This window comes from Mercenaria mercenaria, chromosome 18, assembly GCF_021730395.1.
Source record: "Mercenaria mercenaria strain notata chromosome 18, MADL_Memer_1, whole genome shotgun sequence".
Taxonomy (NCBI): domain Eukaryota; kingdom Metazoa; phylum Mollusca; class Bivalvia; order Venerida; family Veneridae; genus Mercenaria; species Mercenaria mercenaria.
The window spans coordinates 22,861,226-22,887,878 of NC_069378.1; the positions used below are offsets into that span (position 1 = coordinate 22,861,226).

The 26,653-nt window shown below is 34.5% G+C and overlaps 1 protein-coding gene across 4 annotated transcripts in view; it reads left to right on the forward strand.

The window, feature by feature from the left end:
- The window catches only part of LOC123538040 (dipeptidyl peptidase 4-like), a 251,428-nt gene that overhangs the window by 193,222 nt on the left and 31,553 nt on the right, over positions 1 to 26,653 (forward strand). Inside the window, exon 1 of one of the 4 annotated variants that reach the window (XM_053529561.1) lies at positions 18,436 to 18,594. The exons of 2 other annotated variants lie outside the window; for them this stretch is intronic. In XM_053529561.1, coding sequence (XP_053385536.1) covers positions 18,559 to 18,594 — 36 coding nt within the window. In that variant the 5' untranslated portion in view covers positions 18,436 to 18,558. Of the gene's footprint in view, positions 1 to 18,435; positions 18,595 to 20,888; positions 21,126 to 26,653 lie in introns of those variants that run through there. One more of the 4 variants, XM_053529560.1, reaches the window with a different exon arrangement.

The window sequence follows — 26,653 nt, forward strand, 5'->3', positions numbered from 1 at the left end:
ATATGTTCTGAAACACGTACGTGCTTCTACCATTTTGGCGTGTATACGTTCATAAATACATCTTGAAATTGCCTGCATACGATTAATTGTTTACGATAGTTTGACATGTCTTCGTAATTACAGGGTGTCTGCACTTTATTTAGCTTACATGCCAGTAGCTTGTCGTATTTACTGTGTACAAGGAGACAGAAATACAGCCGTTATTTAAAGTATGTCACAATATTTACAAATAAACTGAAGCACTGTTTTAAAACGTGTAAGGCTTTCTAGGAGTTATAACGAGGACTGAATTACAACAACTTATCTTGTCATTGCTTTTACCCTATATTTTTGTAGTCAATGTCCTTGTCAATGCCCTTAACAATGTCCGTGTCAAGCTAAAATACCAGTAGCTTTGCGTACAAAAGACAAACCAAGCATTTTTTTAAAAGTAACTTACATAAGAAGAGCATCACAAAATTTTAGACCGTTCCTTTACATCTTCTTTTTCTTTTTCATTTATTTGCCAATTTCTTACATTGACTAATTTTTGTCGCATTTACAGTCGCAATTTCGTAGTAATCTTTGGACGTGTTAAAGGTAAGTGAATAAGGACTTCGATTAATTGCATAAGAAATAGCTTCATGTGTCATTATTTTCCTCCTTGATATGTATTCTCAATATCAAAAGGAAGTGTTGTTATGTTATATTTTCCTGGTCATTTGGGATCATTCAATATCTATGTGATAGAATTTCGATCAAGCTGGTGCTAGGGGCCGTGCGGGAAGTTGCACTTTCCATTGTCGAATATCTCTCCTGAACAGACTCAATCAAACCCTGTCTGTTTTTATTTTGTGTGGCTGTATTCTATGCTTTCAAAGGATTTTCATATAGCTTTCATTATTACGCCTCGACTTGACATCGGCTGGCGAGACGAAATAAGGTCGAATCAAGCGATTTATTTCCCTTTAATCTCACTTATTGTATCCGTATAGACACTTTTGTCAATACAGTCTGGCTGCCAGCTGTTCAATTAAATTGCCATTAAGAGATATTAGTCACACGGTTGTATATGTTTGTCCTTTACATATTACGCAAATATCTAATTCGAAAATCATTATTTCGCGCAAAAGAACAATAGTTCACATTTCCTGATTGCAGTGAAGTGTACCGAATTCATTAAATGTATCATCTTTCTCATACAAGTTTTCCATGCAATTAACAAGGGATGCACATTCATATCGATTCTACCCACGCATATCAAATATTTACAAATTATTTTTGAAATTATTATAAAAAAGATTTAACAATTGTTTAACAAAACAAAGATATAACTCAAAAGAATGTGCTCAACAAATATACGTTTCCTGTTTTCATTTACTAATTTTTCCATCTACGTACAAGCCTTGCTGTCAATAAGCGCGCTGTCTGCTTACAATGTGTCTGTAACTGATCGTATCATTACACTATCTGGAAATTGTGACGTGTTATATGCAACAATGAACGGTCCCTGTTTTGGGGCGCTACGGTTTTAGCATTTCTGATGAAATATTTTTCACAGCGTACTTCACCCTATCAATACAAGCTCTCAACTTTGATCTCAGTGCATATTTTAAGAACTTTGTTCCAACACCATAAAGCAATATCCGGAAAACATTTACCCGAAAAAAGTCTGTCCGAATATTTATTAAAATTAAACCAATGTTTTACGTATTACATTGTAATTCAAAAGTGCGCAGAGCGAATTTATTTTCTGAGCGGAAATTAGACAACGAAGCTATTTGAACTTGTATCTGCCTGGTATACAGGCTGAAATGTCCCAGATATATCATAGTAATTATTTCTTTAAGGGAATGTTGTTCAACGTATTTTCTGTGGTACATAAAAAGCTAATTACACCGTCATTTCTATCCTATCGTATCAAATTGGAAGAAAATACTTAAAAGAAATAGCCTTTTTCGGTCAATTGTTTTCTTGAAGGTCCATGGCCATCACTTGCTATCAATGTTCTTTTCATGTCAACTTGCCAGGAGCCAGTTGTACTTGATCCATGCATTAAATGCAGATGGCCAGTAAACTGACACTAGTGTCAGAAAACAAAACGTTAGCTTCTTGGTATTAGCATATCTATTGTTAGCAGGAACAATCTACTTTGTCCTTCGTTCTAAAGTTGCGTGGGCACTATTTTCATCTCCGTGCGAGACTTGATATATCCTAGTTCATCTTTCATTTTCCAATCACAGTGGCTGCAATGTCACACTGCATGCTTGGTCATTATTAACTGATTTCGTATTTTCTAACACAATATATCATCGCACTATCTTGAAATGGTGGCGTGTTAGATGAATATTGCTGAAGCTTCCTGCCCTGATTGTACGTTATATCAATATTTATCACATGTTTGACGTCGTGGGAGTGAAATAAAGCTATTACATGAATATGATAATACACTAGTGTAATTAAGCTTTGACGTTGACGTCGTTTTAAGGTGGTTCGCGGGGTTCCTACCAAAATTTCGAAGTATGAGATATAAGACTGATATTAAGTCTGTATGTACTCACATCTCCTGTCTTTCATTTGGAGAAAAAAGAAAATCGTTCCGAGTCCACATTTCCTTTGAAGAGCGCCACCTAGCGGCACATGTATTTTTCAAGGGAAAACGCCGTTTTTCTGTAATAATCGCATTAAAATCAATGTTATTACATTTTTTCAAACTCAAGAATATAGCTAAATTCAATGTTATTGTTTACATGTTGCATTTTGTAAATTAGTTCATTTAGAAAATGCTTAAATAAAGAGATATCCGTAGTACGGGTGGGGAAAAATGGCGAAAATATTCAATGTGTTTCATGGCCGTTTAGCCGAAATAAAATAAAACGGAACGGTCAAAGTTCTTGATTTTCAAATATATTCTTCTTTAATCATTTCTGAACAAGAAAATAAAATAAAAATAGGGGGTCTTCACGGCAGATTTTTTGTAAACTTACTTTTTATTTGTTTTGGTAATGTAAATATTGTGACGTAGATACGTCTTTTATGGTGTTAACGTCACACAAACGTTTTGTTCATTATGTCCTTTAAAGATACATTTTTGTATAAGCAGGATGATGAAAGTACACAAAAATGAAATATTTTTACTAAATAGATTCACAGTGTTAAGTAATTTACAATCTAAGTATATCATAATAATTATTCCAAATAATCCGAGGTTTAAACATTGTAATTCAAAACTGTGCAGAGTGAAATTGTTTTCTTAGCATACATGTTATTTGCATTTCTGCAAACAGAAAAAAATAAGAAAACGAAGTTCCTTAAACTTTCATCTATCTTAAATACAAGGCGAAATGTTCCAATATATCAAAGAACTATTTTTTTAAGGACTGTTGCTCAACGTATTTTCTGAAGTATGCAAAAAGCTGATTAAGCAATAGTGTCTTTCCTTTCGTATAACTTCTAAGAAATTGCAATTTTAGGGTTATCAATATTCTTATGAGGTCAACTTGCCAGAAACCAGTTGTACTTAATCCATGTTTTAAAAGAAATAGCCAACCATGTTCTTTAACTTATGAAATATAATAAAATTTTATTTCCTATACAAAACATTTCACGTAAAAAATCTACATCAATGCGAAAAAAGTATTTATTGAAATGGCCTTGATCGTGCTTTGAAGTCAGTCTTACAATCGTATTCTATATTTTCTGAGGATATATGCACTACTGTTAGCCTGTAAAACTGTGAAAATCGTCACGACTAAAATCTCTTTATTATTGAAAGGTAAAAGTACTCATAGTATACTCATTTAACTGTAACCTGTGCATACAAACCCTGTCTGACTACATTTGAAATGTAAAAATGAATTTTGGCACTAGATATTTACAAATGGTATTACTAATAGAATGTCTTTATTATTAAAAACATAAAAGACAAATTTAGTTATGAGCAAAAACAAAAAAGATGTAACATTGACAAAGGCAGTTTGTATAAATAAATACGAAGCGCACAGTACTTGGTGTAATTCGAAAAAAAACTGTATAGTACTTGCATGTTATTTTAATGTTAATCCGTCCATCCAAATTCTGAAATATCTTACACATGTATTTATATATGTACGTTTAATGTCAAAATCCGTTATAAATGTATATGCCATTTGTATTTTTAGGCATTGTTAATTTGCTCGTAAGTGTGTTTACCACGAGGAACTTTGAGTTCAAGTGAATAAAAATTCTGGTCTGTTCTGTTCTATATTGCAATGAGATTGGTTTGTCAACTATCGTGTAATATATTAGTTAATCACGACAAGTGTACCGAACAATGCTTCTATTGCAATGAGATTGGTTTGTCAACTATCGTGCGACAAATAAAATAATCACGACAAGTGGATGGATCAATGCTTGTATTGCAATGAAATTGGTTTGTCAACTATCGTGCCACAAATAAAATAATCGCGACAAGCGGACAAGTGGACAAGTGAACTGAAAAGAGATCTGTTTGCTGCATTTCGTGCAATAGATCTGTTTAAGACAAGGGAACTGATCAAAAAAAGATGTAACATTGACAAAGGCAGTTTGTATAAATGAATACGAAGCGCACAGTACTTGGTGTAATTCGAAAAAAACTATTTTCTTATTTTTTAAATACTGTGAAAATTACATAACGTTATTTCTAAATGTCATTAATGTCTTTCTGTATTTCCATGTTCATTAATATTGCCCACAGAATCAGTAATTCGTTTTGAAGATATTAAAGCAGCATGCCTGCAGATTTGGCTAAAAAATCATCTTTCTTTCAAATTGATGTTTGGTCATATTATGAACATTAGAATATGATTTTTTGTTTCTAAAATATTTTTAAAGTTCCAAATCAAGAAAAAATATGACCGCGCCGGGAATCGAACCCCGGACCGCCGCGGCAATAAAGACATTTTTCCGTCGTCGTAACCAATAGCGCTATATAGCTGAAGTAGTGAATAATGATTTCAAAATATAGATATTTACAGTCGAGAGAGTTTACCTGGAGTAAAAGCGTGACAAACGCTTTTCGATTTTCATCGTAAAAAGTAGTAAAAATCAGCAAATTCTCATGTGTTTCCGTAACGTAAAGCTTGTCAGTAATTAAATTTTATAAAGCCTTCTTAAGAAATATAGCATTTATTTCAAGATATTTATTTATTTATTTTTTTGTTGTTGTTGAACGATATGGAGGCATGCTGCTTTAACATACGTTTTGTTTGAAATGAAATCCTCATAGGATATAATTATACACTGATACATACGATAATGTGCATATCCCACCATAATAAAGTTAACCATATTTCGAAATGTTGTTAACGTCTTCCCTTATCTTCATGTTCATTAATATTTTTCAACAAACCCTAATACATAATTTTGATGGAGCTGTCAAATTTGTTTCACAATAACCCCTTGGGTAATCAACAGGATATGTAATCTGTGTCATAATAATCCCCATAAGGCTGTAATGTAACTCAGTCGAAAATCTTACTGACTTAATACATTAATCAGAAATTGAAACTCTGGTTAACTCTTTTATAACATCATTTCAAGAAATGTAATTGCAGAACTACTATTACATAATAAGAGGTAAGATTTCTTAAGTTCCTCTAAATATGTGGAGACACATGCTATCATACAGTACAAAACATCATTTATGTATAGATGAAATATTGTACAAGTGTTGACATGGCAAGTGATGTAATGGGCACTTAAAGACTGCTGTTGTGACAGTTAATAAAATCTATGAAAGAATAATTTAGAAGCAAAGAACGCAACCAAGCAACATAATAGCAGACTTGGTTTGACTGAGTCTGTTTATGAGAAGTGATGAAATTTTCAATACCAACCATGGCCCCTAGCACCGGCTTAAGTGAAATTCTGTTATTATAGTAATTGTGAATATTCTCCATGATCCCTAAGTCGCACTAAGCTAATTAATCTTTTGGAAATAATGCTTACCATCGCGAAATGACACGTGGCAGTTTCAATATGATTACTGTACTTTGGCTTTTTTCGGGCGTAAATTTGCTTAAAGTACACGCGACTTTTCGTAAAGATGCGTAGAATGCCAATGTCGAATAGGTAAAGTACGTAATTGTTCAATTACCATTCCGGGTTCACTACCCTAGTGTTTTATATATCTAATAGTTACTTTTCATAGCTACTTGGGCACTTATTTCATAGCAGTATAAAATGCCAAAGAACACATTTTATAAAGGGTTTGTTACGGACTTAGACATGTGATGTAATAGACTATTAACGTCATTGCATTTATCTCAGGAAGAAAATACACTTTGAGAGTTTCCCTTCATAAATTTCTAAATTTTTATCGCACCTTTAAAAGTGCAATCAATATCCTAATCACGTATTGATCCGTTCACTAATTTGTTGCACGATAATTGGTAAATCAACCCCATTTCAATACAAGTACCGATCCGTTCACTTGTCGTGATTGTCTTGTATGTGGCATGATAGCTGATTAACTACAAAAGCATTGATCCGTTCTGATGTTGTTATCAAATTGTAACTATTGTCTTGTACGACAAGTGGCAATACAATCTCATTTCAATACAATCGTTGATACGCTCACTTGTGGTGATTAACTGGTCAATTGCACGATAATTGGCAAATAAAGTATCATTTCAATATAATCACTGATCTGTTCAAATGTTGTGGTTAAATGATATATTGGAAGATAGGGTTGCAAAACAATGTCATTTCATTATAAGCATTGATCAGTTCCCTTGTCGTGTTAAACAGATCTATTGCACGAAATGCAGCAAACAGATCTCATTTCAGTTCACTTGTCCACTTGTCCGCTTGTCGTGATTATTTTATTTGTTGTACGATAGTTGACAAACCAATCTCATTGCAATACAAGCATTGTTCGGTACACTTGTCGTGATTAACTAATATATTACACGATAGTTGACAAACCAATCTCATTGCAATATAGAACAGAACAGAACAAAATTTTTATTCACTTGAACTCAAAGTTCCTCGTGGTAAACACACTTACGAGCAAATTAACAAGGCCTAAAAATACAAATGGCATATACATTTATAACGGATTTTGACACTAAAGATATTTCAGAATTTGGATGGACGGATTAACATTAAAATAACATACAAGTACTATACAGTTAGTTATAGCATTCAACTTATACCTGGTACCGTTGCACCTATGCGCCGCAAACCGACTACGCATCCTGAAAAATGCTGGAAGAACTCTTGCCGAAAAAAAGGTGTATGTCTACGCTTACCAGCAAAACTTACAAATTGATGTAGATGGTTAAGATGTAAGTCGTGTGGCGCATGGGTTCGACAAAACCATACATGTAGGCAAAATGTCCATGTTACGCAATGTTGTAACTACATGTGGCCTCTGTACGTACATTAAAAAAAAGCATATTGCATGTATCTCATTATTGGCGTCTTCACGTCTGGTCCATGTATAATCAACTAAACTACGGGCTTCCCTAACTCAGCGCTATGTAAAATGGACACTTTACAGATACACGTTGCTTTACAATATTGAAAAACAATAGAAAGGACATTAATGCTTTGATTACAGCGATAAACGACTACTGTTTATAGAACACAAAAAGTAGTTCGGAACTATTTAACATCTGTTTGTATGTACATAGTTCCACATATATTACATACAAGTATTGATCCGTTCCCTTGTCGTGATAACTGGTTGCACGATAGGTGGCAAACCACCAATCGTATTTCAATATAACCATCGCCATATAACAATAACTATCAACACGAATATATCTGCAGAATATTCTTTTGAAGATGGCAGCTCTGAAAATGTTTCTCACGTCAAAAACAGATGACCGAACCGTTTTTCTTCCAACCAGAACTCATCCAGCTGCAGCCAAATAGACGAGTCCAGTTTCTTTTTTCTTGTACTTAAGACGTATTAGGAATCGTAAAATTTTCCAAAAAGATTTAAACTGTGAGAATTGAAGGCATCATTGAGAAAAAAACATAATGCAAAATCATAGGCCACCGGATCGAACAAGCGCATCCGCCATTGACAGGCCATTTCCCCAAAATCGTTTTCCAGGCAGCCTTTGAACCGGACTCATGGATTATGCTGTACCATGATTTCCCCAACCCGAAGAATGCTGTAGTGGTTGGATCCATATCAGGATCTAGCATACCCTTAAATGTCATATGGTTACGTAGCGTTCGATTGAATCTGGTGAGATTAATTTGATAATCGCTACTAGTGAACTCCCACAATGTGATATATTTAAAAAAGAAGCTCTTATCTTTAGCAATTACAAGAATATTGAAATATTTATATAAATGTTAGTTAGTATTTTGAAAGGACAGTTTTGTTTGTTTTTTGTTGGGGTTAACGTCAAACTGATAAGATAAAGCTCATATGGTGACTTTCCAGTTTTTTCAAGTTTGAGGAAGACCCCCAGGTACTCCTCCTTGGGGCATTATTTTAGGCACTGGGGGCACCTGGAGTAAACAATCGACCTTCAGTAAGCTAGCTGAATGGCTTCCTCAAGTGAAATGGACATAAAATGGTAACAGAACAATGTGATTGATGTGGGAGGAGTATTAAATTTAAATGAAAATATGAAACGGTATGCATGTCAGTTCGAAATATCATTGATTTCTGCAAATAGTTTCCTCAGTGCCAGACTTATGTTATTAGGAATCTTAAGAAGAAGGTACTTACTGCGCGAATTCGAGTAGTAAGACTAAAATACACGCACACGCACACGCATACACGCATACGCAGACAAGTGCACGCGCATACGCAAACACGCGCACACACATACGCACACACACGCACACACACAAACACAGCGAAATGACATACAAGCGATATAAGCGACTACATCTATATAAGAAATGTACATTCTTCCAGGAATGTTTCTTAACTTCAAAAAGTCTTGCATGTAGTTTCAAAATGTAACACTGTTTACAAAATAATGGCAGTCCCTACCAAATGACTGTTTCGTTGAAACTATCATTAAATGAGCCGTGCCATGAGAAAACCTATATAATAGTGGGTTTGCGACCAGCATGGATCCAGACCAGACTCGCTAACAGTTTCTCTGAATGCTATAGGCTTTGAAAGCGAACAGCATGATCCTGACCAGACTGTGTTGGTTTTCTCATGGCACGGCTCTTTCATTATGATATTTTGCACATATTCCTCCGGCAAATCAACGTATTTTAGTATCAGTACGACATCATTCAACGAATATTGCAAAATTATTTTGGGTGGATTCACATTGATTTCTCTAAGGAAGAAGAAATTGTTTAACTAATAACCTAATGGAGTTGTAGTTGTATATAAAATTTGGTATAAATCTTCCTAAAATATTTCGTGAAGTTGTCAAGTAATTCAGTTACAGCTGCACAGGTTATAAAGTTGTGATCGGCTTCAAATCTTCGAAACAAATTTGACAAGACGATAGAATTAAAATGGAAATCGAAAATACGATGAATGTAAAGCAATTTTCTTCAGAGATTGAGAAACATATAAAGTTTGATCTAAGCAAATGTATCAGTGCGCATGCGCAAAGTACTATTGATTTCATTTTGCAGAATGTAATAATGCTTTGAAAAAGCGTTCAGTTATGTCTTGTTTCATACAAATTATATTTTGTTGATTGGGATAGCGTTAAAATGTAGTTGAAAATGGTGATAATTAACAATTGCGTTCAGTGTATGTTAGAATGTGTTTGACAGTTGTCTAATAGTATTTTGCCAGCAATGCAACACTTCTTTGCAGCAACTATATATGCATCTCGTACCAAAATTGTTACAGGATATCTTTTGTGTGTGTTTGGCCTTTTATATTGTCATGTCTTTTTACGTGGCAATTACTCTAATGCTTGTATATAAAAGCTGAAAATGAATCTCTTGCGCTCAATTTTGATGCGACCTTTTGAAGTACCTTCTAAATTGCAGTTAATGTCCTTTTAAAGGTAATTAACCGGAAGCAAGCAGTATTTCATGCGAACGAAGACGTGCTATATTAATTGTTTTTGTACGTTATTACAACAATAGTGACTTATAACCTAATATTAACCAAGCTTTATTACTGATCGATAAGCTAGTGCCACGCACATCGAAGGCTGGGGGATATTGTTTTAACGTTGGCCATCCGACTGTTCGTCCGTCCGTCCGAAATTTAAAATTCTTTTAATTCAAAAAGTATTTAACCCAAAATCACCAAACCTCGCATAAGTATAATTGAGCACACGACATTTGCTCATATGCAGTATTATCTCCTGTGCCAGTAAAAGAAAATTTTTTCCCCTTGATTAGTTTCAAGAAAAAGAAAGCGCTTATAATTCAAAACATTATTTCAGCTAGAATAACCAATCCTCACATAATTATTAGCTACTCACATATAGTATATTCTACCTACCTTGATCCTATAAAAGCAGAGATTTTGATTTGTTTGAAACACACGCAGAGAAAAGCAATGAAGTCTCTCGAATCGGAGCGTCTTCTTGTTGCGACTGTAAATAGGTTGTCGTTCATACCAGCAAGCAAGTCTTAGAGATTTCATTCCGTTTCTGGCAATTGACGTATACATATTAGCAAATATGTCATCCCATGACTTGGTTATGAAGCTTTTGTATTAACTCAATCGGCAGGTAACTTATTTAAAAGAATACATTCAACGAAGCGTCGTAAACAAGATTTAAATAGGAAGTTTAACTATAGGGCCACCGCACAGAAGTCATACCTATATGGTAGTCGAATGCTATAAACAGTCTTTAAATGCCATGTGAATAGGAAGTTTAACTATAGGGCCACCGCACAGAAGTCATACCTATATGGTAGTCGAATGCTAAAAACAGTCTTTAAATGCCGTGTGACGGCTGTTAAAACTCTCCCCATAGTTTGAATCAGTGTTTTAATATTTTCTCGTCGTTTAAAATCAGGGAGATTATTCAATTTTATTGTAATAGTATAGGATTGTGCCGTTGCTAGAGGGCATGTTGCACATTACATTTCCTGTCATTAGCAGACTCAATAAAACCGAGTATGCTTTTATGTTGTTTGGTTACGTTTGCGTTTTATGCTTCCAAAGGATTTTGTGATTGGAAAGCTTAGATAAAGACATGATGTTGGTGAACTATAAAAGGACAAGGAAAGCCTAACAATAAGTTAATTTCATATGAAAGCCATCCTCAAGCCTTTCATAAAGCTGGAAGAATTTTTAAAATCGGGCCAGTATTTGTGTGTTTATGTCGTCATTTACACACTGCTGATTTTTTTATTTAGCAAATAACCTTTTAAATAGATAAATTTTATGTGTCTTGATTGTAAGCTGTAAAACATGGTAATTTCTTTCATTACAGCTGGAACAAATAGATAAATTATTTTGCAGAAATAAATAAATACAGTTTAAATATGTGTCTTGAAATATAATAAATCCGCCATTTTGTTTTTTGTTGCCATGGAAACAAACGGCCGCCATTTTTATCAAATATTGAAGAGCTCATAACTTTCTTATTTTTAAGTCGATTTTGAAAATTCTTTCACTTTTTCAGATGATTAAAAAATCCCACTTGATGGAATTAACATCAAAACAACACTGCCTTTCCCTTTAAGGCAGCATGCAAGTTTTAACTTACAGGAAGGCTAAATCCGATGTTTTTGACAGTACAGGCAAGGCTTATTAGTTATGCCTTTATAGTTGTTGAATGCTATGTATGACAGCACATATGAGATCTGAGCAAACATACTGAGTTGAAGCTTTAATTTAAAAGATATAGGCTGAAAATCCATACGATAATAAAATCTGTAAATATATACTCTGGAAGGATAGAATGCAACCGAGCAGAACAATAGCAGACTCGGTTTGATTGAGTCTGTTCATGAGAGGTTATGTAATGTGCAACACCTCTGACACCCACTAGCAGCGGAACTCTATTTCCAGTCTATTGAATAAACTGTATGACCCCGAAGGACCACAAAATATAACAGCACTGAAGACTCATATATTACTGGGTCAAGAACATCGTTTGACGGACAAAATATTTTCACAGGCTCACTTAAAACGTATATTTAATATCATACGTTTAATGTATTTAATACCATCATTATAATCGTTGATGAAAAACGAACAAGGAAATAAATAAAACCAGTATCATTCACATCTTTATTAAATGATGAACACACTATTTTATTAATTAGCGTTCGTTAAATACTATTAAATAAACATTGAAGGAATATGTAATAGCGTTAAACTTATGGGCGTTTGTTTTTCAGAAATGTCTATGACTATATATCACAATAAATTGTGATACAGTTAGGCTTATAAAAACAAGTTAAAAAATTGATGACGATTTTCTAGATTTATATCTATATCTCAGGTGACAAAAGAAGAAATACGAGCATGGTACATTTAGTGTGAGACGACAATATACATGTAGTACATTGAAGTATGTGATTGTATTAAATACACTTTTGTCAGGTTAATAAATATCTGTGTACATTTTAAACATTGAGCGAGCAAGGGTATGTAAAACGTTTCACGTGTTAAAGTGTTTGTAGAAAAACTGTTAAATACAGTGGACTTTGTACAGTCATTACGTGCGTGCGTGCGTCCGTGCGTGTAAGAAAGATAATTATATTATCGTAAGGATGTAATACCCTTTCTTATGCTATAATTTTTAAAGTTCCTTTTTGTTGGACATTGCTTATTATCTAAACGCACAGTTCTTATGTAAATGAAACACTAGTAATCAATCGACAGGACAAAATAAGGACTAATCAGTCTATTAATTTCCTTTGCTCTCGCTTATTGTTTCCGTTAAGACAATTTGTCAAAATAGTCTGGCAGCCAGCTATTCCATTAAATTGTCATTAAGGTATAATTGCCAGATATTTGATGAGTGGTTTGCCTTAAATGGATAACGAAAACATTTATCTCGAAATTCAAAATGTGATGCAATTATCTAAACATTCAACAATAATTCACGTATGCATGTTTTATATAACTGCATACATTTCGATGTAAATCTTAAAATACGTTTGTTTATATCCCTTTTGCCTGGTTAACTGGAATGCAATCAGCGCGTTTGCTGCGCCAGTTTCTATTTAATCATTACTGACTTTGGCATGTTATTAATTTGTCCGGAAATGTTAACATGTTTTAACCTTTAACCTGCTAGCGGCAAGTCGTTTTGCCTTCGCGACCAGTGCAGACCAAGATCAGCATGCACGTCCGTGCAGGCTGATCATTGTCTTTGCACTGTTCGCTATTTAGTCAGTAAATTTTCAGTAAACACCCCTTTGAATAATAAGTGGAGATTCCCAAATTGAATGACGGACCAGTACATTTTAGAAATTCAGCAGGGTAAATGTTAAAATAGAATATGCTTTATATCAGTCTCACTTACGATCAATTCAAGAGATACCATTGACCACATCGCAATTCTGATGATCAGTGTTTTTATCTAATATCAAAACAAGAGGAAATATTCAAAGTTCAAACTAACTTCACTGTGGGCGTGTGGAAAATAAGTTATGCCCACGTGATTGTATTTATCTAAATACTCATCAATTCAAATATTTTGTCCGAATGTTGTCATAGAAATAAGTCTGTCAAATTGTTGGACTCAAGCAATTTTACCTAAGCCTAAAAATCCTTCGACGCCTTTCAATTTAATAACTTGTTGAGGGAATTTGGAACTGAACAATTGAAATTTTTTTTCAAACAATGTAGAATATGAAAGGATATTTCTTAGAGTTCTCAATATTATTGTAGTTAATAACGTAATTTGCCTATTTTTGTTACAAACGATTGCTCTGCATATAGTGTGGACAGATATAAAATCTATTTACGCCATCAATTTCATCCTGTCATATAGAAAACACTTCTAAGAAATTGCCCATTACGGTTAATTTTATTCGATCTTTTCAAGGGTCCTCAACTGCCGTCAATATTCTTATCAGGCCAATTGGCTAGCAGCCAACTGTACTTAACCCGTTTATTTGAAAAGAATGTTTAGCTTGTGTTTGATAATAAAACACCATTTACTTGTCATATATATTTGCCGAGGAGAGAAAGGAAGATGTAAATGAGAGTTTGAAATATATTTAACTTAATCAATGATGTAATACACATATTATCAAATGATTATATGAGTGTACAATTATAGTTCACATAGAATTATTCAAAAGTTTACTGAAACTAATTATGGATTGGTTGAACATGGAGATAAGGAAAGACGTTTATGACTTCCGTTCTTCCAGCACACTTATTAAACACCATTTTTGGTGAACCGCGATTTCACGTCTGTCAGAGTGTTTTCGTAAATCGTTCTGTTCAGTCAACAAGTATCGCGTTTTCAAATTGTTTATCATATTTTCATATACTTCGTTTAAAAGATGTATGAAATTTTGAGAGATAATTTTATTGTACAAGTCAATATTTACATCATAGTAAAGTGGCGTCAAAGTGATAAACGCGACATTGCGTTTTTTAATAAAAAGTTTCTTTTGATGTGGCCACATGTAAAACCCAAATGAGAGTATTTGAAGTAAAACTAACATGCGGACGAAAAGTTTCTTTTTTCTGCCGATGAGTCATGTCACCACTGCAACAGGCCTCAGTGTAAATAAGGGATTTATTTCCCTTATTGCGTTAACCTTGGTAATTGTCACATGTCAATAGCAGCAGTCTGTGAATATTCTAAACGTATTTTGATACACGTATGACATCAATTAGCTGTCAGTTATTGTATATTATGTTACAAACTTTACCAAACCAAATCTGTTCATTTCATTTTATCAAGGCTAATTTAACCCTTAGCCTGCTGGCGGCAAGTGATTCTGCCTTTGCGACCAGTGCAGACCAAGATCAGCCTGCACATCCTAGCAGTATGATCATGGTCTGCACTGTTCGCTCTTCAGTCAGTAAATGTTCAGTGAAAACCCCTTTGAGTAATAAGTGGTACTGTCCAAATTGAAAGATGGACCAGTCCATTATAGAAATATAGCAGGTTAATGGTTAAATGTAAGAGAAACACTTCTAAGAAACTGACGTTGATACGATCTTTTGAAGTGCTTTCAATGGCAGTCCTAATCAATGTAATGGGGAAGTCGCCACTCATGCTTAACTTATTCCTTGCACGCACTAAGGCTGTATATTTAATATTAATTGTTTCTAGAAGATTCATTTGCCCTCTTTAGATGGACGCAAAATTATCATTATTATTACACGGTGCGAACCGTGACATGTAGAACGGAGAACGTTTTAAACACGCATCCTTATTCTTTAGCAGGTTTAAACATGTTTTAGCGGGAATATGCTAGTATACTAGCGGGCTGGAGGGCGTAGACGGTAGCTTGCATTTTCACTACCATCCATGAACAGGCTCAATCAAACCGAGTCTGTAATATTTTCATTTATATCGTGGTGGGCGACCTGTGGTTATTCTATTTGTGCATGCACCCTTGGTCCGTTCACATTAAATACTAGCAGATTTAAGCATTCAGCATTATTCCATTCACATTACAAAGCTTTTAGTACTAGCATGCTAAAAATGCACCTTTTATTCCTTTTACATTGCAGTTACTAGCAGGTTTAAAAATGTGGCCTTATTTCCCTTCCCATTACAAGCACCATTCATATTACAAGTACTATCGGGCTCAACATGTCACCACACTGCAAGTACTAACAGGTTAGCATGTATCCTTATTCTGTTCACATTAAAGGTACTAGTAGGTTTCAGAAACATGTTCATTGTCCCTCCTGTTTGTGGTGAAAGGTTCATTCATGGGAAGAAACTGCATATTATCAAGTAACGTGTTGTGATGATGGATTATGTTTCTTACTTTATCTGTTTCCAACCTGAATTTATATGCAATCCATTGATAAAACTATAGAAAATTATAGAAGTTTTAAAAAATACTTACAGAGACATAAATACTTGCGCTCCACCTGATTAAGATATAAAGGAGTCAAGAAATGAGCCGTGCCATGGGAAAACCAACATAGTGGGTTTGCGACCAGCATGGATCCAGACCAGCCTGCGCATCCGCGCAGTCTGGTCAGGATCCATGCTGTTCGCTTTTAAAGCCTATTGGAATAGGAGAAACTGTTAGCGAACAGCATGGATCCTGACGAGACTGCGCGGATGTGCAGGCTGGTCTGGATCCATGCTGATCGCAAACCCACTATGTTGGTTTTCTCATGGCATGGCTCAAATATGTTTTAATTTTAATATCATTTAATATTGTGCTTTCGGTTTCGCCAAATCCGCTAGATGTTGCTCGGGTAAAATTGCAGAAAACACATAAAAGACTTGAAATAGTAAGAAAGTTCGTTTGTTTCGTATGTGTATTCGACATTTATATTACACATGAAAACTACCTTTTAAATTCCCACGCACGTGGATACTCCTTAAGAAGTCTATACACATTGTAATATACAATCATTCATGTTAAATATAGATATCATAAACAGGAAGATGAATGTAAACAGTTTGAATAAATATAAAATGTACCACATAACATTTGATTGTGTTTTGGAATGTGCACAATATGTGCTCAGTTAAACTTTGTTCTTAAACAGCAAATGCGTAGTGATCAATAGATCATATATCATAATTAACGTACGATAAAATTGATTATTAAATTTTAATATTACATGTGTATATAACGCATATAATTGAGCCGCGCCATGAGAAAATCAACATAGTGGGTTTGCGACCAGCATGGATCCAGACCAGCCTGCGCATCCGCGCAATCTGGTCAGTATCCATGCTGTTCGCTAACGGTTTCTCTAATTGCAGTAGGCTTTAAAAGCGAACAGCATGGATCCTGACCAGACTGCGCGGATGCGCAGGCTGGTCTGGATCCATGCTGGTCGCAAACCCACTATGTTGGTTTTCTCATGGCACAGCTCAGTTAAATGTGAACAGAATAAGAATACAGAGAAAATATGTCAGTCAGAACTAAAACATGATGTTAATAAAAGCTGCTTTACACTGATTTCCTCCCTAGACAAAAATACGAAATCTCTTTATGTCCTAGCATCTCCTTGTATAGACCATATTTTTGTATCTTCTGCTTCTGTTCATATGATTGTTTTAGGAATTTTATGTGTTCGATTTTAATTCGGCCATTTAGGTGACTCCACGATGTTTACAATATATAATTTATAGTGTACTGATTCTGAGTCCATGTAGATGCCATATATTGCGTTGATGACGAATACTGTTTACTTCACCAATAGCTTGTAAAAATTACAAGTTTAGTACATCTCCTGGTTATGCAAATCATATTGCGAATTATGAGAAAGAGGGAGAGAGAAAAGGAACAAAAATATACTACATTCGCAGCATCTATCATCTGAACCCAGTATACTAGCTAGGATGTTCCTTTTTGTCGTTGGGAGTTATAAAGTTTATGTTAGCTTTTGTAATTTAATATTTTGAGAGCAGCTGAAATAGCGTAATCATTGTGAATTGGAAACTCTTAAGTTATCTACAGCGGTTCAATCGGTAGTTGCTATTCTTTTTATCAACTTTTCAACATAATACATGTAGTATGCACATTTGGTGAGCTCTAGGAATTTGAAATCGAGTATTTACTAGTTTGCTCAAAATATCTACATGTTTATGTGCTATGTTTAGATTATAGTATCAAAACACATGTACAAGAATAGTATACCAGAAAATGATATAACAGTTTTTGTTTACCTATAAATAAAACGTCATACCATTGTTTGCTTTGAAAACTATTAATATGAGCCGTGCCATGAGAAAACCAACATAGTGGGTTTGCGACCAGCATGGATCCAGACCAGCCTGCGCATCCGCGCAGTCTGGTCCGGCTCCATGCTGTTCGCTAACAGTTTCTCCAATTCCAGTAGGCTTTAAAAGCGAACAGCATGGAGCCTGACCAGACTGCGCGGATGCGCAGGCTGGTCTGGATCCATGCTGGTCGCAAACCCACTATGTTGGTTTTCTCATGGCACGGCTCATATATTGATAAAAAAACATGTTCGAAGCCAGAGAAACGTACTGAACTTACAATGTTCAATGTTCACGAAAATTCACTATACCACTGTACTTGTAATGTAATATATCTACGAAAATTCACTATACCACTGTACTTGTAATGTAATATATCTACCAAAATTCACTATACCACTGTACTTGTAATGTAATATATCTACCTGTACTTGTAATGTAATATATCTACGAAAATTCACTATACCTCTGTACTTGTAATGTAATATATCTACGAAAATTCACAATACTCGTATTACGGCGCCGTCTAATACTGAACTTAAAACGATTTGTTGAAACGATAAAAAAACAACTATTGCAGACCACAGAATCACAGCAGGTCTATGCTATTATAACTCTAAATAAATCAGCTGGAATAACGCAAAGATTTGTTTGTAGACTGTAAACGTTTCAATTACACTCATATTTTGCGTATGGGTTTAAGGTTACATAGGTATAGGAGACAAAAAGTTTATAAGGATAGCTAGCGCGAATCAAGTTGATAGTGTGGGATTTAGTGGGTTTGTGTGGAATAAAAGAATTCAGCATGGCATCAACGACAGAGAGTGATGTCACGTTTCAAGTAATGTTACTTTTTAATTTTGATTGTTCTTGTTTAAGTTGGATTTCTATTCTACTTGTTTATCAACATGTATATACTAGCTTAAATGCGCCGTTATAAAAGTTTTAATAAAGTTAGACTTAGGATATTTAACAGCTGATATAAAATATGAAGTGATTAGATTAAGGGAAAACAGCTTTATTTTCGTTTGAGGATGTTTTTCATCCGGAAATTTCAAAGTGCAGCAACCCGGATTCGTGTTTCTTTTCCTTATTATAGATCTAATATGAAATACCACATGATTGAAAATGGTGCGCTGCAATATTATTTGGACCTTCTTAGTCAATTGGTTAAAGTCGCTGATTAAAAACCACTTGCCCCGCACCATTGTATGTTCGACACCTCGCTTGGAATGTTGAATTCTGCCATGTAGCTGATATAGGAAAAGTCGGTGGTTCTACCCAGACCTGACATAATGCTTGAAGAGGCAATATGGGTCTTCCTTCTCCATCAAAAGCAAGAAAAGTCGCCAGGTGTCCTGTGTTGTGTCAGTGTGACTCTAGACCCAGAGCAATATGATTTTGTATCGAGCGGAAGCAGTTACATACAAAATAGTACACATTTCGCGATCCTGCTATTGTCAAAATATCCGGGTACATTTGGTGCATCACATTATGACAGTTTATTATTAGTTTTTTGTGCTAAACATGTTTTATTTCGAAATTTTTTTTTAGTTAACTTTACCGTTTACATAAAATGGTGTATAAGCGAGCATTGTATATCTGCGGGCCTTTTCATAACTATCGTCAGATCTTTGTACGAATGTAACTGGATACCTTGATATACCAAAATGGCGTAACAAAAATGGAAGACGGTGGCTATATGATACATAATAAACGCGAATATCAGATATCCAAAGGCCATCTTTCACTAAAATGTTGCATCTTTAGATATTTATTTCAAACGTAGAATATCCTCGTCTTGTTTATTTAAATTTACTAAATAATTATGCACATTCATAATTAAAAATCGTGCCTTTACATTCGATTGTTCTAAACAAGCTTCAGTTTTTACACCTTTTTTCCGTGATTGGCTACGCGTGTTTTAAATCTTCACGTACATGTCACTACTATGAGCTAATGTGGCCCGTCAACTTTCAGTCAGATTACCCAAGTAAAACCAGAGTTATGGTCCTTAGAAGTTAATTGTGTTAACTACTTTACTTTATATATTTTTGTTAAGCATAATTTTTACTAGGTAAATTTTGACTGAAACAAAAACCATTCTGTTGGGTCTGTTGGTACCTTTTCCGAATTCAATTTATTACAACTGAAAGAAAAGAGACGCGTTTGACTGATTTACATTTTAGAGTATTAGAACCTAACCTGATCCTTAAACCGATGTTTATATAGTACTTTTGTGTATGAAGTTTGTAGGTTACTATGTATTGCAAACAGGTATCAGTTGAGCATATCTCTGTATGTAACTTATGTTATCCAGTTACGTCCTAAAATTATTGAGCCGCGCCATGAGAAAACCAACATAGTGCGTTTGCGACCAGCATGGATCCAGACCAGCCTGCGCAGACTGGTCAGGATCCATGCTGTTCGCTAACGGTTTCTCTAATTGCAATAGGCTTTGAAAGCGAACATCATGGATCCTGACCAGACTGCGCGTATGCACAGGCTGGTCTGGATCCATGCTGGTCGCAAATGCACTATGTTGGTTTTCTCATGGTGCGGCTATTATAATGTTTATATTTTGCAGGAGATATAAGGTACCTTTTCACTAATAACATAAAATAAAGTTTTAGCGGAATTGTCTCCATAATTTCGCAATATTTTTACCCAGGGTCATTCATTTTGGCTCAGATAACTCTTTTCTCAGGCAGTGATCGTTATTTTTTTTTTCAGATTGTGCACTTTGATGAAGTGTATTATAAATATTGGTTTAAACAAGTAGTGCCTACTTGATGCTTTTGTTTTATTTTCATCTTGTTTACCTACTGTCCGGGTACATATTACGTCATGCCACAGATATTACGATACACATGTACATATACCATGCAAAATGCACTGTATGACAGTACTTATAATTAGAACTTGCAATGTTAAATCCACGCAATTATCTATTTTACTGTAGTACGTAATACTTAAAAGATGCTATGTTAAATCCACGAAACATATTACGGTACGTAAAACAATTTGCAAAGATTCAGGTTTATGCCATTAAAATCTCCATAAATCAGCTGGGAAGGGTTAAGATTTGCTAGTAGATTATAAATATTTCAATGCTAAAATTATGCGAGCAATCTTGTGAAAGTTTATTCACATTTTTGCGTATCTAAGAGTAAATGCGGGGTGTTCGTCTGTATAGGTATTGAAGACAAAAAACGTAAAGAAATCAACCGGTGTATAAAGATAGTTAAGCGTAAATTAAACTGATAGTGTTGGTGGGAGCTGCTGTATGGAGTGTGCTTAAAGGCGTTCAGCATGGAATTTACTAACAGAGCGATTGAGGAACCAGCAACAAATAATGAAAACACGAACCAAGTAAAAAAAAATTAATTCATATTTTCTAATGTATTTTTTCTTCTTCTCGATTTATTTATATCGTTATTAAAGTACATGTACTAGTTTAAATGGAATATTATGAACGATGTAGTAAAGTTGGACAAAGTTTATCTAACAGATGGTGATTAGATAAAAACCGGGTAAGGAGTCTTCTTTTTATGATTTTTATGGGTAATACATGATTGCACCAAATTTCATTCGCGGTGTTTAGATTACAAGTTAAAAGGTAATCTGCAATATAACTTTATTATCCAAAAATTAAGAAAAAATATTCGGGTACATTTAAAATATTATTTTATAACAATTTTTATTATCTTTTCGCGATTTAAAAATAATAATTTATCTTTCTCTCGTGAACGTCAGCTTCGATGCTTAGCAACTCTGGACCGCATTGTATACCTGGTGTTTGCGCATTACTTCGGTGGTATCAAACTTAATACTGTCGGGGGTGATACTTAAATTATTTCATTGCTTTTTATAATCTTGCTAAGTAAATAACGACTGAAACAAACAAATGAAAACGTTTCTGACACTTTTTCCGAAATTGTATTGCATGCAACTAAAAGAAATAGAAAAAAAGACGCATTTAGATCATATTTTACAGTCGAAGAAACTAATATGATATTTGTTAGTCCTTAACCACCGGTTTCGTTTTATTAGTTTTATCTGTAAAGTTATGACGTTACTATGTATTGCAAATGAGATATCAATTGTGCATAATCTCCGTATGTAAATTATGTTATGATTCCTATTGACCGCTTTTACAGAGATAATAGTGTTAGTTACGACCGGGTACGTCTTATGTTTTAGATTTGTATGTTAAACGTGTTTTAATTGAATGACAAGGGCGATAAACAGAATAATAATGATCGTCTGAAAAATGTGATCTTGTGAGGAAAATGATGGTGCAAGAGAGATGCCATTTTAACTGGTGCTTGGCTCAAACACAACTTTTATAACACAATATAAAGGTTTGGATGAAGGAAGGTGATGAATGTGGGGGGAATAGAACACCAGAACAATAGGACAAAATCCCCTGCGGACAAAACCCCATTCGCTCATTTTTACATAGGCGGACAAAATCCCCTTCATCGTTTTTACAAAGAGGACAAAATCCCCTTCGCTGAATTTTACAAGGAGGACAAAAACCCCTTCGCTGAATTTTACAAGGACAAAACCCCCTTCGCCTTTTTTTCACAAGGGGGACAAAAACGTGAAGGGGGGTTTTGTCCTCCTTGTAAAAACAGATGAAGAGGGGTTTGTCCGCATATGCAAAAATGAGTGAAGGGTGTTTTGTCCGCAGGTTTTGCACCGATCCCGAACAATAGCTTTCCGTGCACAAACGTTTTACACGAATAATAGAAATCAGTACTGAATGATAGCCCTGTTGAATATTTTTAAACGCGTGTTTTTGTTTGTATAGTGGATTAACTGCATTCCCTTCACACAATTTTACATCCAGTCTTTTGAAATAATAACCAATGTGGTCAAAACTAGTTAAAGTAACTGAATCAGAGATTCCTCTTCCCTTGAAAATAAGTAAACATGAGTGAATGAGGGGCTCCTCCTCACCGGGAGGAGGTAAAATTAGGGAATGAAGGATTCTCCCTCCCTAGAAAATGAGTAAAAATGAGTTAATGAGGGGCTCCTCCTCCCTAGAAAATGAGTAAAATTGAGTGAATAAGGGGCTCCTCCTCCCTAGAAAATGAGTAAAATTGTGTGAATGAGGGGCTCCTCCTCCCTAGAAAATGAGTAAAATTGTGTGAATGAGGGGCTCCTCCTCCCTAGAAAATGAGTAAAATTGTGTGAATGAGGGGCTCCTCCTCCCTAGAAAATGAGTAAAATTGAGTGAATAAGGGGCTCCTCCTCCCTAGAAAATGTCCCTAGAAAATGAGTAAAAATGAGTGAATGAGGGGCTCCTCCTCCCTAGAAAATGTCCCTAGAAAATGAGTATAATTGAGTGAATAAGGGGCTCCTCCTCCCTAGAAAATGAGTAAAAATGAGTGATAGAGGGGCTCCTACTCCCTAGAAAAGGAGTAAAATGAGTGAATAAGAGGTTCCTCCTCCCTAGAAAATGAGTAGAATTGAGTGAATAAGGGGTTCCTCCTCCCTAGAAAATGAGTTAGAAGTATTTATCTTCCATAGAAATGAGTTAAAACCGGTACAAGAGTGGTTTCTCTTCTAATGAAAGAAATAGAATTGACAATGAACATCCTATTATGACTACCCCATATTGATTTCGGATTCTTTGCAACTCATTGTTGTTGTTGTAGTAGTAGAGGAGGAGGAGGAGGAGGAGGAAATGTATAAAATTGGCTAAAATCTACTTCCTTTGTCATCTTAAAACTTGACTTGGAAAGCTTTTAGGGTTTTTATGGAAAGAAAAGGTTATATTTTGAATACATTTTTAAGTATAATGAGTTTAAAGTTATAATTATCGTTATTTATATATTTTGTTTACGAGTTTGAGAGCGTTTTATTGTTATATTTATTTTAATTCTCCTCCTTCTCCCCCTCCCTCCCAAGCCCAGAATATCAACTGGTCAACCCCTCACTCCTTTTAAACACAACAATGTAGAACTTTGGAATAGAGATTTTTGCATTTAGAAAGATGACATAAATGAAGTGCTATAAAGTTAATTAGATGAACTAACATCTATAAGTTCATCAAGGACACAGAAATGAACTAAGCTATTATCAGTTCGACAAGGTCACGGCAAGGCATGCTAGTTTTGCAGTCACTTTAACTAGCTATCATTCAGTACTGTTAAACCGCAACTTTGGTTTTATAAAAATATTCAACAGGGCTACCATTCAATACTGTTAAAATGCAACTTTGGTTTTATATAGGAATTAGCGACTAGACAAAGTGTTTAGATTTTCATAAGGTTTATTTTTTTCTTTTGTTCAATGCAACATGTTCATTTTCCTATTAAAAATATTGACATGTCAGAAAATTCTATTCATAAACTGGATATGTACTGATTTCTATTATTCGTGTAAAACTTTTGTGCACGGAAAGCTGTCGTTCTGGTGACACACGTGTGTCATTTTCTATTGTTCAATTATGCACACTGTTACGTTTTTATGTCAACAAAGTGGGGCTGTATCCCCAATATTCATCAGACAGGGGACGAACAGGCTGGCTTAGTAGTGAATCATTAAACTACCAAGGTTTTATTTACTGCCTTGAATATTTGATACTAAACTAAGAAGACGTATAGCTTTGCATACATTTAAATTATGCGGTTATTTGTTTTTAACAGATTATCAAGTTTTTAGTTTATCATGAGTTATTTTAGGGTGGTTGTGAAATTTAAATTCTGTTTAATTCAGATTCTGTTAAACGTTCCTATTCCAATGGTCCATTTTGAAAAAAAAAAAACCAACAAAAAACAAAAAAAAAAAAAAACAAATGTGCAGTGTTGACGAAAACAAGTCATCATATATCTTTAAACAAGGAAGATAAAAGTATGTTATTACTTCATAAAAAACATAGGCTTATTCGGGAAATTTCACACTGAGTTGCATGTTCATCTTTGGCTGCATTCAACGCAACACTGTAGGCCAAACAATCAATTGTTTCTGTCAGAAGTGTCGGTAATGATATATTGTAATATTGTAATACTATGCATTGCAATACCTACGCTTGAACAAAAAAAAAATGCGGTAAACAATTTCTGCAACTGACACATCTCACAGAAAGTCGTCATCGTCTTCAACATTAGTAAAAGAAAACTATTGACCGTGCATTAGGATTGTCTGTTCCTCGTAATCTAAACCAAGCTTTACAGTTGTTAACATTTTATGAAAACAGATGATTAGCCGTAATTTGTAAATCTAAATAAATGTAAGGTTCTGTTCTGTAAGAGATGAAAAGGCTTTTGGCTGTATAGCACATAAGGCCAGTTGCCTTCGACACTAAAAGTTGAAGTAACTGTAAGGCTCAGGTCTAGCCTGCTTTTATTCTGCTTGGCTGTGTAGGCCTATACTTCTTTTCTTCTTACAGTTTGATTGACTTGTCTCAGTTTTCTCATGTGATATTTTTTAAATAAATTACGAGAAAGAATTACAACTTATAGAGGTCTGCAACAAATGGTATCTGCAAAAAAGTAAAAGTAATAACAAGATTAGATATAGCTTAAGGCAATTTAACTATCAATTTTATTGAAAACATGGTTTATGGGTCCTCGCTAAATTTCGGAGATGGACGTAAATTTACGAAAGAAAACGATCAAAGCTACGAGATTATCGATTTTTCAAACAAGGCTAATCAGCAGTCGCGTTTAGTACAGAAAGTTCGATATGAACTTAATTAGGTTCAACCCATTTATTTATATATACTGTCCTCTTATATGTACCAGTATACCACGTTTACATATCGTGATAGGCGTGTTTAGTTTTACATCTAAACTTAATTACTTCGACGTTTAGGTCATTGTATAATTATGCAAGTTTCAACACATTGCGTGACGAATTCAGTCTGTAGTACATAATATATTGATTGTCAGTTAATTGAACAGAATTCTACAGAAAACGTTCCATATATTCACTTTCACAAATTTATAATATATCTGTAAATACACTTACAAACTATATTATTATGCTGTCTTCTACAAACAGCGACAAGACTGCTTATATTTTTCTCTCTGTTTTTGCCTTGTCTTGCTGATCTGACATTTCTACTGTCGGCATAGTGACTGGCTGATTTCTGGAAATGACATATAAACATTACTACACATTCATTGTACTTCGCGAATTTCGCTTTTTTCATTATGGATAAATTTGTTTCAGAAAGCCAATTTAAAGACTATTCAATGACCTGATATACCAAAATTATTAAAATTTATTTCTTTTTTTTTCCTTTTAAAATATAGAAAGATAATCAGTCAAAGCCACTTTTACAAGGCTGTGTGACGACGTCACAAAAGTAAAAAGTAAAAGGCTACAGATATTATAACTATTTCTTGTGAAAATATGTTCTTCGTACAGAGCAGTACGTAACACGAACTTTGCGTGCTTTACATTATTTCATCGTCAAAATGCGAATCGAAACATGGAGCAAAACTTACTGTCACACAGGAAGGAGTTTATCATTGCTTCAGTAACCGCATTTCTTTAATGAAAATCAAATTTAAGTATACACTAATAATACTAGAGGATTTTACAATGCCTGGGCACGCTAATTTAGCAAAAATTCAAAAGTTTCGACGTCCTATGGAAATTGTTGATGAACGTCAGGTGAATATTTTACAGTGGTCATTTTGCTGTTTTTTTCCCCCGCAAAATAACGTCTTAATCATTTTAAGGCAAACATGTTTTTGTGACATTATTTTGCGTATGTTTTTCATATTTCATGCGGTATATAAGCATTTGGATTTATCTCTGAAGGTATAACTGTACAAAAAGTTCTGATGTGGTCCTGACGTACAAAAAGTCCTAATCTGAGACAAAATAGAAAAGGGTTATGTGATCGATACAGTTATTTATATGTGAAGCAGTTAACG